Here is a 16201-nt window from a genome sequence, read left to right as displayed (position 1 = left end):
TTCATGAAGTGCTACTTTTCCGAGGAAAGAGTTAAAAAGGAAAATTGTTAGTAATTTTGCTACAAAATATAAACTGGAGAGCTTTCATGATAGTACTTTAAAAAACTACTTACTATCTTTTTCCCGAATAGTAGTCAAATGGTAATTAATCAAAGAAAAGGGTGAATTTTATTTCCACTGAAAATGTTGCACTGGAAATCATTTCTAAGCTATAAAAGGTAAATGCAAATAATGACATTGCAAAACATCCTACACAATTAATTTATTTGTTTAAATTTATGAATACATATATTTTCTTGGCTATTAGCTACAGTGATTCATAACCGAATATTTCCCTCATTATAGACTTTTTAATTAGAAAGAAAACATAACACTCCCCAAAGCCAATGAAACTTAGAGATAAGAAAAAAAAAAATGTTGCAGAACAGCACAGATAATTATAAAAGAGGAAAACAGTGTAAGAAAAACAGGAAACTTAGATATACCAAGTCTGTTTTCTCTATCTTAATTGCGATCACATTACCAATTAAATCGGATGTTCCCATTTTCGATTTAATACAAAGATACTACAGAGAATAAAATATATCTATGAACACCATCCATCCTAATACAAGATTGTTCTCAAATTTAAGAAGCAAGTTTCAGCTACCCAAATCACTCATCCACTTTCACCAAACAGTGCTTTTTATTATAAAGAATTGTTTTAATTTACTGCCTATCTTTCTTAGAGAGACTCTTCTAGTAGGTTAGAATCTTTTGATGGGCTTGGAGATGGTTCTCCCTCAGTTACAAAGCTGTTACATCTCCTACTTACTAGGAATGAAAGATTTCCAAATGTTCCTCCTGTGAAATGTAGAACCACAATTGTCCCACCAGGTAGGGTCTCTGGTTGCTTAAAGCTTTTAGAAGTATATTACACAGATTTTAAGATATCTGTTTCATTTAAAACTTAAGAACAAAAACAATCATGACCGAGTAAAAGTCCATGGTCATTGAGTTAATTCCACATTCAGGAACTTGCTGACAGGAGAGTCCTTAATGCAGTATTTCAGGGGTTGGCAGCCGCAGCTTGTCTGCCGCTGGCTAGAGACTGCTAGATTCCAGAGGCACTTCATTACTGAGGCAATCACTACTGCCTCTGCTGCCCCCTTCTTGACAGCCTGGCGGAGTGATTTGGGCACAGGTAGGTGTGTGCAGTTAAGCAGTATGGGTCTGCCCTGGACACAAGGAAGGAAGAAAGGGGGAAGGAGGGAGGAATTGCAAAAGTGAAAATAAGGAGGGGTGGGATGCATAAAATGCATCCTTTCTACCCCAAAGTGAGGAGTCCAGGTGGGGAATAGGGGCCTCGATTGACTGGAAAGAGACTCTGAGTGGAGGAAGCTGGGTGAGGCAGAAAACCTTCCAGATGTCTCCTACTGGAGGTTTAAGGGGCCCCCTAAAAACCTGCAACACTGATGCCCTTGACCTCCCTTCTAGGTCCCTCTACTTAGTTATCAGCATGCCCTGAGGTACGCTCTGACCATGAGAGTTCATCACCCCAACCAGAGCACACACACCTTTTGGATTAAATCGCCAAAAAATCTCAATCCCTGAGATTTTCTCTTAGGTGTGGATTTTCATGAGCTGATCAAAGTGATATTGTCCCAAGTATAACAGAGACCACTGATATTTTAAAAGAGAAGCATTGATTGCAGTGCTTTCCTGGAGTAAGGAAAATCTTAACTGCTCCTAGGTTCAACCCCTCTCCCCTCTCCCCTCTGGCTTATGTCTCCTCCAAATCCACCAGCCAAGTTGAGTAGTAGCTCTCAACCAGGGGCTGTTAAGCCGCAGCCCCCCCACTCCGTCCGCCCCCAATTGGTAGGCAACGTCTGCAGACATTTTTGGTTGTCACAACTGGGATGGGAAGGGGTGCTACTTGCATCTAGTGGGTAGAGGCCAGGGACGCTGCTAAACATCCTGAAACACACAAGACAGTGCTCCACAAAAAAACAATTATCCAGCCCCAAATATTAATAGTACTGAGGTTGAGCAACCCTGAGTCAGAGTGAAATTTATTACAGTAGCATTATCACACTATCCCATAGGCTTCTTCACCTTTGGCCAGCAGCAGCCCTAAGCCTCAGTAAATCCTACATCACAATGAATCACAAACCTGGACACAGGAAATCCTCTAGGATTGTAGGAATGCAGGAATGAGGGTGTGGGCTGAGGAAGGATTCCACCTCAGCCTGCAGTGATTGCCTTCTCAGCTCTGTATCACACTCTCCTGCCTTAGCAAACAGAGTACCCAGCCCGCCTGCTGAACGCTGCCAAAATGATTAAGGAAAATATTCCCTTGCCCTTATTACTATTTGTGCTTCCTCAGTGACAAAATAAAAGCAGGTTTGTATAAAAATGTATAAAATGTATAAAAACAGTTTTGCCCTTCAGTTTAAGTTTTTGTTTATTGTTGCCCCTGCCTTTCAAGGTATAAGATTCTCTCAAAGAGAGTGCATGGGTTATTTCTCATTTTTTGACCTCAGCAAAAGATCAGTAAAGAAGAAAAGATGGCCTGGAAATATTTTTAGGCTTTTGTAAGTATATGAAAATGAATATTCCTACGATTGAACTCAGTTTTTAAAAATTTCCCTTATTAGTTTTAAAAATGAAATGCAAAGGCTATGCCGACACCAAAAGGTAATATCTGTTTAGTAGGCAATCTTCTCTGACTAGTTGGCTTTGTTTCAGTCTGGCCCTCAAACAGTGTGAAAAATACTTTTCCCTTTACACTATTACACGGAAAGCACATTTATATAGCCATCAGTTAAGCAGTTCTTAGATTTTTTTTTTTATCAATTAATACGGATTACATATGTGACAGAGAAAACCATTTGCATAAAGCTGAGGTAGAGAAATGAAATGATATACAAAAAAGAAAAATAACAGGTAATATGATAAAGTAAAGCTAAGATAACCAAACTCAGAGTAAAGAACTCCCACCTCAAGGCTAGATGCTGAATGATGTTGAAATCAAACTTAGAGATACACTTGCAATTCTCCTTACCTACTTACAAATGTAAATGCAAAACTATCTAAAATATATTTTAAAATATGTTATTGATATATATGTTCTTATAGAATTATGCTGGTACTAGTACAGATCTCTACAGGCTCTTTTCTTGAAAGAGATATAATTCAATATAATGTTAGTCTTTAAAAAGAATATTTTTGAAATATTATATTAATATGCAAATATTAAATAACGTTAAAATATTCTGAGTTCATGACTTAACCCAAATTTTGAAAACTTTTTATAAATGGTCAGATGTAAAACATGAAGACCCCCTACTTTAGCTATAAAACTATAAGTAATAAATTTTCATCTCATAAATGGTTCAGTAATAATCAGATTTTTAAAAAAAATAAACAATGAAGTACTTTCAGATGAACTATTCTCTCTGTAATTCTGTGACTTTTTACATTTAAAAAGGATGTTGTTAAATTCATGAGATATTCTACACAAAAGAGTCACTAGAGATCATTTTGCAAACTGCAGGAGGTTAATAATCACAACTCCCTTTAGTTCATATGGTTTTACAATAATTGCTATTATAGTTACTTCTTATAAATAGTTTGTTGCCCAACATTTCTTTCTCTGAGCTGGCTGCCTTCTTCAATAAGCACTAAAGGCTTGAGAACAAGAGCTTCTGTATAAAATAACTATAAGCTTAGCAAACTTAAAATAGCTTAATTCTTTGGCACACTCATTTTTAGGAGATTATCTTTTTCAAAAGAAATACTTTACCCTGAATCTTCTTTACATGAGGAGCCCAAAATAACCTTATGCCAACAGTCACTTCTTTAAGAATATAACCTAAATTGTCCTTCCCTTTTTTGTTTCCTCATAAAAGAAAAATATAAAAACAGTGAACAAATTTCATAGGTCTATTTCCCCTCCTCCCTTTGACATGAAAATATAAAAGTAAACTGACTTATTTCTAAATATTCAATTTTAGCTAATCTCAGAAAGTTAGTTGGAAATGATTCACAAAACTACAGAGCTCCACATGCAACAAAACAACTATTAGTTACTTAAACCTCATGGGATCCATTTTTATTTGCAATAGCCACATACATTTCAAAGTAAAGTTCCAATTTTTAACAAATTTTATCTATTCTGTTGCCTGCCAGACAGACCCACAGGATTCTATTGTAATTGATGGCACAGGTAACTGTGCTTTTACACATACTCCTACTGTTTAATATATGCTATTTTCACAGCTTATGGTGATAAAAGCACAAAACTATTGCTCTCTTGCCTGGCTTCTGCCTATTTAAGGATTAGTCCTTACACCACAGCTAACAGTATATGCTCGATAAATGCTTGCTGAATAATGAATAAATCAGTTTCTCCTATGTCTACCAATTTCCACTGTAACCATATTCTTTTTTTTTAAAAAAGATTTTTTTTGATGTGGACCATTTTTAAAGTCTTTATTGAATTTGTAACAATACTGCTTCTGTTTTATGTTTTGGTTTTTTGGCTGTGAGGCATGTGGTTTCTTAGCTCCCCGACCAGGGATTGAACCCACGTCCCCTGCATTGGAAGGCAAAGTTTTAACCACTGGACCGCCAGGGAAGTCCCTGTAAACATCTTCTTAACAATCAAGGAATAATCTTGGGCCTTTTTGGGTACCTGTATCCTCAACGCATCAATATTTTCTACTTTTAAAAAAATGTTTTTGCTGTATTTGCACAATTCCCACAAATAAACCAACCACACATCTTCAAACCTCTGATAAACTTAGGCACACATAATTTTGCCAGATAATTAGTTTAAAAAATAGCAAGTTTAGTCAATTGGACAAAAAAGCATGTACTTCCTACTCTATTTTTAAGAAAAACATTTCCTCAGAGATTTGTTTAACAACAAAGGAAAAATATAAATAGCTGCCCCCTCCAATTTACAAAATAGATCAACACTCACCATTCCAAAAGATAAGACATGTAATGAAACAAATGCACGGCACCATTTTATGCTGTTCATTGTCCCAGGATGGATAACTATAGAACTAAATGCCACTGAATGGACTGATTCCTGGGAAGTCTGGCTAAGAAACTGAATGTATGTAGTAACACACACACACACATATACATATTGACACACACATGTGCCTACTATGGCCTGAAGATTTAAATTCTCAAATATAACTTTTTAAAATACTTACTAGGAATCATAAAAAACTAAAATTCTTGCCTTTTAATCTTGAAGTAAGAGAAGACAAATACTTAAAAGTGTTCCCTTTATCAAAGATTTTTCAAAAAGAATTTTTTTTGAGAGAAAATGTTGATTCTGATTATTTAGGCCACGCCCCTATTCTAATCATTTATTCACTTTCGTTACCTTCTGAATTAATACTGAAAACCAGAACCCAACTATTCACATACTAATATGAACATGGTCACTCAGCCAGCAATGTGGCTTCCCCATTCACACTCCACAGTTTAACACTCTTAGTGTAACTGGCATATGTCCTCAATAGCTACAGAATTCAGTCAAGATTATTCCATGACTTTGTGGTAGGCAGCACTCTTAATGTGTGACATGGGTCTTAAGTCTGTGTCCCTAAATATCTAGGTAGCTCTCAGTACTCATTTGGAGTTTGGACTAGATCATCATCAGTTCTCAAAATGTGGTCCCTGAAACAGCTCTATCAGCATCACCTGGAAACTTGTTAGAAATGAAAATTATGAGGTCATATCCAGATACATTGAATAAGAAACTATAGGAAGAGCTTAGCATGACTTGTTTTTACCTCCAGGTGATTTTGATATATGGTCAAGTTTGAGATCCTCTGGACTGGATGATCCCTAAAGCCTTCTCCAACTATCAAAATCCTACTGTCATTAATTAGATCAAACGTATCTTCTAGAACTAGCACCATGTTCAATTAAATGCATTTAATTATTCCCAGTAGTCTGAGTAAAATATCATAATCAACCTTACCATATTCTATTATACAGTACTTAAAACTTTCCTACATTTTCATCAGGACAAAATTGACTTTACCAAGTTTTCCCAATTAAGTAGACACTGCAACAGATGTTTGATATCGCTTTAACTCACGGTGGTGATCTCCAAATTAAACCCTTATATTTTTAAGTAGGGGGCTTATTCTAGCTGTTGTGAAAAGTAAATAGATCCTTTGATGACAGTTAAGGTACAGGCATTTTGTATCTATTTCTCAAGACCAGCTGCTACATACAGTGTTCTCTCACTTTCCCATCCCATCTGTGAGAAACACTGGAATAGAACTCAAAAGGAGGTGCAATAACATGCTGGCGAAAACAAAACTACCTGAATAATTTGAATCAATGGGGCATTTTAAGATTCCCACCTGTAGGAAAGGTTAACAAATCAGGAAGCATAAAGCCTCATACACTGAAAGAATTCTAATCCTAAATAGATCTGGTCCTAAAATGTGATTCGGTGGAGTCTATTTCAGCAGTTAAGAAGGTGGACATTGCTGTACCTAAGAACCATAACTCCCAAATACAAAAATGTTAGACTTTCTGAGGATACCTTCAACTTTTCTGAGGCTATTACAAAAGGAGGACAAAAATAATCCTTTAAAATGACATAAAGCTTGGATGACTGTCAGGGACCAAAAGGAAAAGCTGTTAAAAACCAGCAGGGGTCAAGTTAAAAAGTTAACTTTTGCTCCCCAAGATAAAGGTTTTCTTTTCCACCCAGTTTCTGTTTTGACAGGTGATTGCCTTACAACTAACTCCTCCCTCCCTCCCTCTCTCACTTCCTTTGACACTCTTAAGTCAGCCCAACTTTTCCAGGGAAACAAACGCTCTTATCTCTTCATACCATAATTCTAGAAGGGGTTCTTACTAGCCAAATAAACTGACATATTCTTAAAAACAATGTCTCTAATTTCTCTCAATTTCGTCAAGAAAATATTGGAGAAAGCTACAAGATTCAATACTATTTTCCTGCTCCAGGGGTACACACAAAGTTGCTTTCATTGAGAATCCAAAAAGCATTTATTTTACAGTATTCAGTAAAAGTATATTAAAATCTTCTGCCTTGCCATCCCAGACCTATAAAGAATTTAGTCATGTAAGTGACTAAATCCTGTGTGAAGATGATTAATGCACCCAGCAATCTATTTCATTTCCAATTTCCCATTTTCAAAAATTCCCTGTCAGGAGTATATACATTTCTTAAGTTAGTTAGATACTTGCCAGCATTTTATGTCAAAAGGCTTCCAAAAAACCAAAACAAAACTATAAGAAACAGTCACTAAATGCCTTTTAAAGAGTCCTTTATATAATACTTGATATATGTCTTCAGAATTTTCAACATTTTAGATCTACTGAATCAACTAAATTTACACAAATGCAAGAATGAATCTTTGCAAAGCCTAAGTTTGAATAGTTTCTCCTAATTTCTATATTTAGCATATATACATTGCCTACTGAGTTTGATACTAAACTTAAGTGAGATCAAGAGTGAAAAAAACGGCCTTAGGACCAAACCCAGGCAGAATTCCCTATTCCTCCTCCATGCTGGAATTCTGAGATGTCACCTGGGCAAAGGACACAACGTTTTAAGGCAAGATATGTTAATACAGCTTTAAAAAAACCTATGGCCTGTAATTTATTTTGGCTTCCTCAACAGAATAAATCCCTTTGTCAAAAGACCCTTCAAAAGACTTCATCTACACTTCATGGATCTAAGATATATCAAGTGCTCTTGATATATATAGTTGTACACCTTCTTTTATTCTATGGAGATTATATTAGTAAAGCGGCCCTTAGGAAAAATAAAATACAAAATAAAAAGCTCACACTGCCTCCTGCTGTTAGAAGGAAAATTTCATGAGGTCAAAATGGTCCACAAACTGCACAGTGTAATGAGAGCAAGAGGCTTGTCTTAGTTTTTTCTTTTTCTCTTCTTTTTTAATCTAATGATCTATTTCCTAATCAAAGCCTCAAAAGGGTTGAGATACTGTCCACAACCCATACAAATGTACTGCAGAAAACACTACAAGGTATGACTTCAGAATTGAAAATCATCTTCCCCAAACATGCTTTCAACTGGATAGGTGTTTTAAACAAAACAAAACAAAACTAAAGAAGAAGAAAGGAAGAAAGAAAAAGAAAAAAAGAAAATTAAAAGCACTACCCTGTCTGACCAGGTGGATGGTTACTCTCCCAGATCTAAGGCAGTCTTAGCAGTTGGTTTCTCCCCTTCCTAGAGAAATAAACTGCTCCAAGTCAGCAGAACAGATTCAATATCCAGCTCATAGTCAGAGGGTTATCACCATACCCCAGGGCTTCCTAGACCTTGATGATTTTTTTCCATTATTTAAGGAGTTGGGAGTAATGTCACCCAACTTGTCACTGAGACACTTCTCTCTTCAGAATTCGACAAACCACTCTTGAGGGCACCATGTACTGCCCCTGTCCACCTCAATCATGATACTGTATTAAATCACTGAATATGAAACACAGAAACACAAACAATAGTTTGGATTTGTTTCTTTAAAAATGATGTTTGTATTAAAAATCTTAAAATGAAGAGACAATGATTAAACGTGAGTCTGGAATTAGAAATTACAAATTGTTAGAATTCTCTCAGTACATCACAACAGTAAAATTTTGCTCTTTGCTTCCGGAGGAACACCCTATAACAGAAAACCAAATATTAAAAAAAAATTATATAAAAGGGGAGCTAAATACCTGAACACTGAAACAAAATGAAGCAAAAAATTTAAAAAAGGAAAAAAAAAAAAAAAACCATTGCAAGACAAGTAAATTACATTTTAAAGGAAATAATAAAAGAAATTCACCAAACAACAGGCCCTATTGTCCTGGCTCCTTCAGGAAGATTACTGAAAGGAAACTGGGAAGTGGTTTGGGGGGAATAGCAGATTCTGGGATCTGGTGGGAAGTTCACAGGTTGGCACCGGCTGGAACAGCTGAGTTTTGAAGGCACTCTGCAGACACAGGGGTGCTGGGGGCCCTGAATCACATTTGTGAAGTCCTTGTACTGTATTTTAAAGAGCTAGTCATCAACACCATGTTACTGCCAACCAATGAGAACAAAAAAGCTAAATCTAAAAAACCAAACGAACAAACACACACACAACAGTACACACAAAAATGTGCAGATCTGTAACATTTTTTTTCACAGCTGATTTAAAAAAAAAAAATACTACCGTTCTCCCCCAGACTCCCCTTTGATACAGTAGGTAAACAAAATAGATTTTTTTTTTCCACAAATATCAGCAGACACTTTCTGGCACCCCACACTGTATTGGCATCAGTGTTAACAGTCCCAGTTCAGATGTGCAATACTTCAGATTGGATATACTGTAACAAGAATCCAACTTTGCATAGACATCCTCAGAATCGCAGTCACGGGGTTGCCCTTCCAAGCTGGCAGAAAAGGAACCCGATCTTAATTTCCAGCTACTCCTGGAAAACAAGGAAAAAACAAAAGTTTCTTCCTCTCATCCTGCTCCTTCATTTGGTTCTCCCGGACTTCCTTCCGTGTATTTAAAACTTGGAACTAGAAAAACGTTGTTGAAAAAAAAAAGAATTCCCCTTTTTTCACCTTCTCCCCATCCTCTTCCTCCCCCACCCCATTTTTTTTCCAGGCTGAAACTTTCGTTTGCCGGTGTCAAGCTGCCATACTGCGCCGCAACGGCTGCTTCAATGGGGAAATATGCGTCAACCAAAATCAATGAGAAACGTACATGCTGCAAAGAGCCACATTTCCACCGGGTCTCGGATGGTCATGACGGGACACCCCCTCGGACACGGGGCAGAGGCAGGGGACGCGGCCACGGCGGCCAGCCGGGCTCCCGGGACACCCCGGCTGATGCAAAGTCGTCTCCAATCTCAAAGCAAGAAGAGAAATCACATTTAGAAGAGTCGGGTGCGTTTGGCTTTTGTGCGCAGAGCGCGGCCGGCGCGCGGCAGCCGCGGGCGCCTCAGAGGATCACGCAGGCCGAGCAGCAGCCCTCGTCGCCGTTGGGCTGAGCCGCGTAGTTCATCTGCCTCACGATCTCGGCGAACAGCTCGTCCACCGAGGCTTTGTTTTTGGCCGATGTCTCCATGAAGGGGCAGCTCCACTCCTCGGCCAGGGCCTTGCCCTCGCCGAACGAAACCTCGCGCTCGCCCTCCAGGTCCACCTTGTTGCCCACCAGGATCATGGGCACGCGCTCGTACCGCTTCACGCGGATGATCTGGTCCCGCATGGGCTTGATGTCCTGGAAGCTCTGCTGGTTAACAAGGCTGTAGACGAGGATGAAGCCCTGGCCATTCTTGATATACAGGTCCCGCATGGACGCGAACTGCTCCGTGCCCGCCGTGTCCAGGATCTCCAGCACCGACGGCGACGAGTCCACCTCAATCTCTTTGCGGTAGAAGTCCTCGATGGTGGGGTCGTACTTCTCGATGAAGGAGCCGGTCACGAACTGCACGGTGAGCGCGGACTTGCCCACGCCGCCCGAGCCCAGCACCACCACTTTGTACTCTCTCATGGCTCCGTCGGCGCTCTTGCCGCGCCTGCCGCGGCCCCGTCGGGGCTGCACGCCGGAGGAAGGCTGGGCTTGGCGGCTGGACTTCTCCCCGTCCTCAGCTCCGCAGGAAAAACTAAGGAGAGGACGGCAGAGGAGCGCAGGGCGCGGAAATCACCAAGCGGGGACCGGGGACCGACCGGCGGCGGCGGCAGCGCGTCCCTGCGGCGCGGGTCCGGGGCCCCGCAGCAGCCCACGGCGGCAGCGGCAGCTTGGGCGGCGGAACGGGAGGACAATGCCGGCAGCCGGTGCGAGGCAAGGACTGCAGCTTCTCGCCGCGGCAGCCCAGGAAGGCGAGAAGGCGGCGGCGGCGGGCTGCGGAGGCGGCTGCTAATTGCGCGCCGGGCCGGGACGCGGGTGGCATGAGTCCCCGCAGATCGTGCGCCCACCGCCGCGGCCCATCTAGCTCTCTCCCGCAGCCTCCGCGGGGCGAGGGCTTCCTACTCGCCGCGCGCAGCCCAGCTCTCCCCGCCCCGGCGAGCATGCCCAGTGCGCCGCCGCCGGCCGCGCCCGCCGGATCCCACGCTCCTGGTTTTCCGGGGGGCCGGGCGGGGGTGGGGCTGTGGGTGGGGCTCGAGATTTGATTCAGAGCTAGCGGATTCGCGATAGGCGATACTCTAGGAGCTGGAGAAGAAATGTGTGTGTGGTGGGGAAGGTGTGTGTGTGTGGGTGTTAAGAGACCGGCTGGGAGGACGAAGACCGCCTTCTTTCGCGGCTTTGGGGTTAGTGCATAGGGGCCCCGGCTCTGCGAGAAGCGAGTGGGCGCGGCGGGCCACCCCAGGGTTGGGGTGGGCTAGCCTCTTGCCGCCTTCCTTTATCCAAAGCTCGTGGACTCCACTCCCCGGCCTGCAGGCTGGTGTGCGTCCCGGAACCGAGACCCAAAAGACATTTGGGGGTATGATTGGCTGGCGGAGCATCTTCCCCCACTCAAGGCGCGGCCCTTTCTACCCGGCCTTCTCTGGCCGACTCTTCTCGTACTTCATCCCTCGGACAAAGAAAAGAGGAACACTGGGTCTGAAACCCTGTCCCCACGAGGGAAGGTGCAGCCTCTTGTGACCACAGCGGTCTCCGGGCTGGGACTCGGCGGGCCCCACCCACCTCCCCACTCGGCTGGGGCCAAAACCCGGAGAGCGGATCACAGCCCGATCCAGAAGCAGCGGCGGCGCCCGCAGCTAGTCAGGGCATGCTCAGTGGGCAGAGCAGGTTTTGGGGTTTGGAAGTAGGAAGCTTGTGCACCACACACCCACACTCCAGCTCAGATTACCTCTCCCAGACTCAGGACCCATTGGCCCCGGGGCGCAAATCTCACACCCTCGAGTGTTCTCCCATTGGCTACTGCCAAGGTTTTATCAGTTTGGGCTGCTTCATTGGCTAAAAAGTAGCCTCCGCTCGTGATTGGTTATTTATAGAGATTGAGTTGAGAGGCGGAGGCACAGCTGTTCTTTCTCTGCTGCTCCCCCGCCCCCTTCCTCCCACTTCCCCAAGCTAGTCGTTTCGAAGCTGAGTGAAAAAATAAGGAATTTAGGCGGAGAGCTCAGAGCTAAATATAGTCCTTTGTTGGTGTTTTCAAGAGAGTCTGACTTTTTGGTGCCCAGTCACGACTGTCCGTTAAAGGGAGCTGGTTACAGTTCTTGGTCCTCAAGAAACAACAAAGTTTGCAAGGTGTTTTTTTTTTTTTAGGGAGGGGGAGGGGCTAGGATGTGGAAATGAGCCACTGAATTCAGCTCACCCGGTGGGGTGGGGGAATGCCCAGGGTTGCCTTTAGAAAACGTCTTTGCTTTGGGGCGGGCATTCGCTAGACTGGGCTCGGCTCGCACTCACGGGAGGTACCACGGAGATGCCTTGACTTGTTCCGGGTCTCTCTCCTTCCTCGCGAAGGAGAAATGTCAAGACCTGTCAAAAGACTAAGCGATACTAGCTTGAGCCCCAGGGCGAAGGGGTGGGAGGGGACCGAGCTGCTTCAATCCTGGCTCCATATCCTGTCAACGCCACTTCCCACTGGTTTAACCGTCCGCGCTGGAGGGATAAATCAAGCAGTGTGCTAACGCTTGGTTTCACTGCCTTAGTCCTGCCGTGACTCAGGGCTACGTTTGCCAGTTAACCTTCTCCGAACCCCTTGCCGTAGCTTGTAGTATGCGTGGCTGCAGCGTGAAGTCTTGGCCAAAGGACCCGGCGGGTCTTGGGCAGCAGCCAACGCTTTGGGTGGGGTAGGTGGAGCCCATTCCTGCGCCTGGCCCCGCTATTTAGTGGAGAGAGGGGTTATCAGAGTGCTTGGCTATAGTTATGCTTATATAATTCTCCAGAAACCTTTCAAGGCAAATTCACCTAATATGGATGGAGAGAACCTCACATTTACCCAGCATTTAATGTCTGTTAGGCGTTTTACATGTGCTATCTTATTTACCCCTCGTAAAAATAATTATTATACCTATTTTAAGGATGAGGAAACTGAGGCCCTAAGATGTTCAGTAACTGGCGTAAGATTTCTCAGCTAATGAGTGGCCACGCTAGGATCCCGACTCAGGTGTTTGGCTGCAGAACCTGGTCTTGTAACCATTAGGCAATACTACCTTCTCACAAGAAAGTTCCCAGATTTTACTCTTTCTTAGGTTGAATCTTGAGGTAGTATGATCAGACAGGCTCTTAAACCCAAGCAAGAGGGACCTCTGCCCACCCTCTGATTCTCTTCTGACAGTGCCCTTCCTTCAGGGTCAAGGAGCTTGACCCCACTTCCAGACCATGCCCCCAGTAGTCAGAATTCTGGAATCCTCTACCCAGACAGTACCAAACCCTCTTCTAGGATCTGCTTGGACCTCTGAACTCACCCCTGTGTGCAGGAATGGGTATCTGTTGGAGTGTGGATGGTGCTAGGACCTATGGGCTGAGGTGTGCCCTCCCAGGCACTTTGGGCCCCGCCTAAATGCAGGAAGAGGGGTCCCTTCTAGTCAGCTTTCCCTTCCCTGCCACTTCCAGCCTGGCCCTCGGAGGAGTCCAAGAATTCGTGATTCACACCTGACCATCCAGGTCTTGCAAAGAAGTATCTGTCAAGGTGGGAGGATAGATCATATTTTTACAGTGTGTTACCTTGATTTGTAACTGAAATACTTAAGAGTAATGCTATGTGTGCCTCTATCTGTCCTCCTGCCCACAAATGTTAGGTGTGGTTATGAGTATGATATAGTAGAAAATGCTTTGTCCTTATAGGCCAGGTGTCTAATCTCAAGTATTGGATATCAATTATTATCTGAGACCTTGGGCAAGCCCCTCAGGTGCTCCTGACCTTAGTTTCCCTATCTATAAAGTGATGATAATAAAATTTGCCCCACCCACCTAAGCTACCTGAGGAACCTTGGAGAGAATCTGATGACCAAACCCTTTATTTTACATCAGAGCCAGTGATTAGAATTAGAACCCTGGTGTCCTGGATGCCCTTTGCATGGTGCCAGCCTACGCTCAGAGAAAATAATTAACAGATAATGGATGGAAACATGCTTTTAAAGCTGCAGCGCCCCATAAATTCATGACAATCACAACCCAGGTGTCTTGACAGCCCTATCTAAAAGAGACCGCCCTCAGGACTACGGGTAGCCATGCAGATGGGTATTTTTGAATCTTGGTGGCCTCTCTGGTACCAAAGAGCTGCCACACTTTGAATACTTTCTATTAGGGATTCTTTGATAGCAATTTTTATTACACTCAGATGATCTCCCTCAGAAAGACTTCCACTGGGGCTCTGGGATTCAAAATGAAGTAATGAATGGAACTGCTGATGCACAAATTTTTAAAGTTGATCACTTCTTCTGGTGAAATTTGTTAGGAGTCTTTATGTACCTCACTTACGGTATGAATCATAATCCTGAACCATATCCAATTATCTTGTACCATAATTATTTACATATCTGTACCTTGTGTGAATTCCTTGTGGTCAGGGTCCATACCTGGCTTATCTTTGGAGCCACCTCTGTCCCTCATAACACCTAGTAAGAGTGCCTACATAGGAGTACCTCAATTAATTATTTCTGGGTATATGAATGACATTTTATCCCTTTTCCAAACTCTCTTTATGGTAAAAGATATATTTATTTTTGGAGAGACATAACATTTCCTGGATCCTTAGAAAAATGTATATAATGTTTCAGTCTCCTTGAGTCTAAAAGATGCTGGGGTGATAAAGTCTACACTTGTATGGATGGAAACACTAAGTCAGTGCTGTCTGGGGGAAAAAATACCAAAGCACCCCGTGGATAAACCCTTTCTCTGAAGAAGACTTCAGAGAAACATTTTTGCAGATGACATACAAAAGGCATTTCTAGAAAATAATCTGAAGTAAAAGCTAACAAGGACTGCTTAATCTTTCGTATTGACCGTTACATAAACAGTGGTCCCTGACAGTGCCCCTTTGCTTACACAGTGAGCTTTGCTTACACAGTGAGCTTCTGTGACACTGGTTTTGGGCCTTCAAAGAATTAGAGGGTTTGCTAGAACATGAAATCTTTTAAGTCTTCCAGTAAATAAGTGCCCATCTGTCCTCTTCATTTATACAAAGTAGAGGTTTATTTCATCATGTTCATAGTTTTAGCTGGTTTGATCTATAGATAAACAAATAATTCTAAAAAAATTATTCTAATTTTGCAAATATCAAGGGTAAGTTGAGAGTGACCATGTATCATTATTTTAAAGGGAAGCTGGTGTAAGACTAAGTGTGCCTTGCAGAGTTCTCAGTAAATATTTAAGTGCCTGAACATGTTATAACATAACCAGGTATCCACTAGTAGGCTTAGGATGTTTTATTTTATCAGTGGTCCTTAAAAAATAATCTCCAGTAATGCCCCTAAAAATATTTCATCAGTCAGCCGAACCATCATCATTTCATACTCTTCATATTGCACTTTGGGCAGCCACCTTGTAAGAACAATGGCTTGTACTACCTATAATGAGATTTTGTATCTTTATACCTTAAAAATGTCCTAAAATCCTAACATGGTAACTAAAGAGAGACAAAGGTGTGCCTAGTTTCCATAATTTCATTGTCTGCCCCTTATCACGTGTACTCTGATTGGTTCCTTTCTCCTTCTAAAATTATTTTTCAAAGGAAAATGTAGGAGAGTCTTAAATTTCAAATTAAATAACCTCTTAAAATCAGTCAAGCTTTTTACTAACTTTTTGATAGGCCCAAATAAAGAACCAGAAGAATCAAAATAGTTATTCTCAAGGCTATCAGATTAGTATTGAATAGTGATCTCAATATATACATTAATGTACTGTGTTATTTTTGATAATAAAAACCACTCATATCTCCATAAAGATGTTACCCTGGGCTGAAGTGTCACACACACGTAGGCAACTACGTCACAACTACTCAGTGGATTTGAGTTCTATCATAAATTCTTACTAATGGTTTGGCCTATTTTCATTCTTTTACCTTATTTTTTAAAAAGAAGAAAAATAAGTCTCTTCTAAGATAAACAGCCTGACCTTCTGTATAAGATCTCATATTTGCCTGAGACCCTGATCTGTAGAGAAAGAACACAACTGGCTTAGAGCACCACTTTTATGTGATGAATGTATTCTCACTCAAGGGAAATTTTAAAGAGATTTCACTGATCCTGTTTTTCGTAGTTGAA

At 42.0% G+C, this 16201-nt stretch overlaps 1 protein-coding gene across 1 annotated transcript; it reads right to left on the bottom strand.

Annotated features, from left to right (window-relative positions):
* Positions 1 to 8517: 8517 nt before the first annotated feature.
* On the bottom strand, positions 8518 to 11100 carry RAP2B (RAP2B, member of RAS oncogene family). Its single transcript, XM_082459699.1, has one exon. It carries the CDS (start codon positions 10539 to 10541, stop codon positions 9990 to 9992), a length of 552 nt encoding a protein of 183 aa, XP_082315825.1. The 5' UTR covers positions 10542 to 11100; the 3' UTR covers positions 8518 to 9989.
* Between the last annotated feature and the right edge of the window lie 5101 nt (positions 11101 to 16201).

This window comes from Balaenoptera physalus, assembly GCF_965194825.1.
Source record: "Balaenoptera physalus genome assembly, chromosome: 4".
NCBI lineage: Eukaryota > Metazoa > Chordata > Mammalia > Artiodactyla > Balaenopteridae > Balaenoptera > Balaenoptera physalus.
This window is presented reverse-complemented; position numbering and strand designations above follow the sequence as displayed.

Excerpts from the sequence above, each read along its gene's own strand:
- RAP2B (XM_082459699.1), bottom strand. The coding sequence starts at position 10,541 with ATGAGAGAGTACAAAGTGGTGGTGCTGGGCTCGGGCGGCGTGGGCAAG.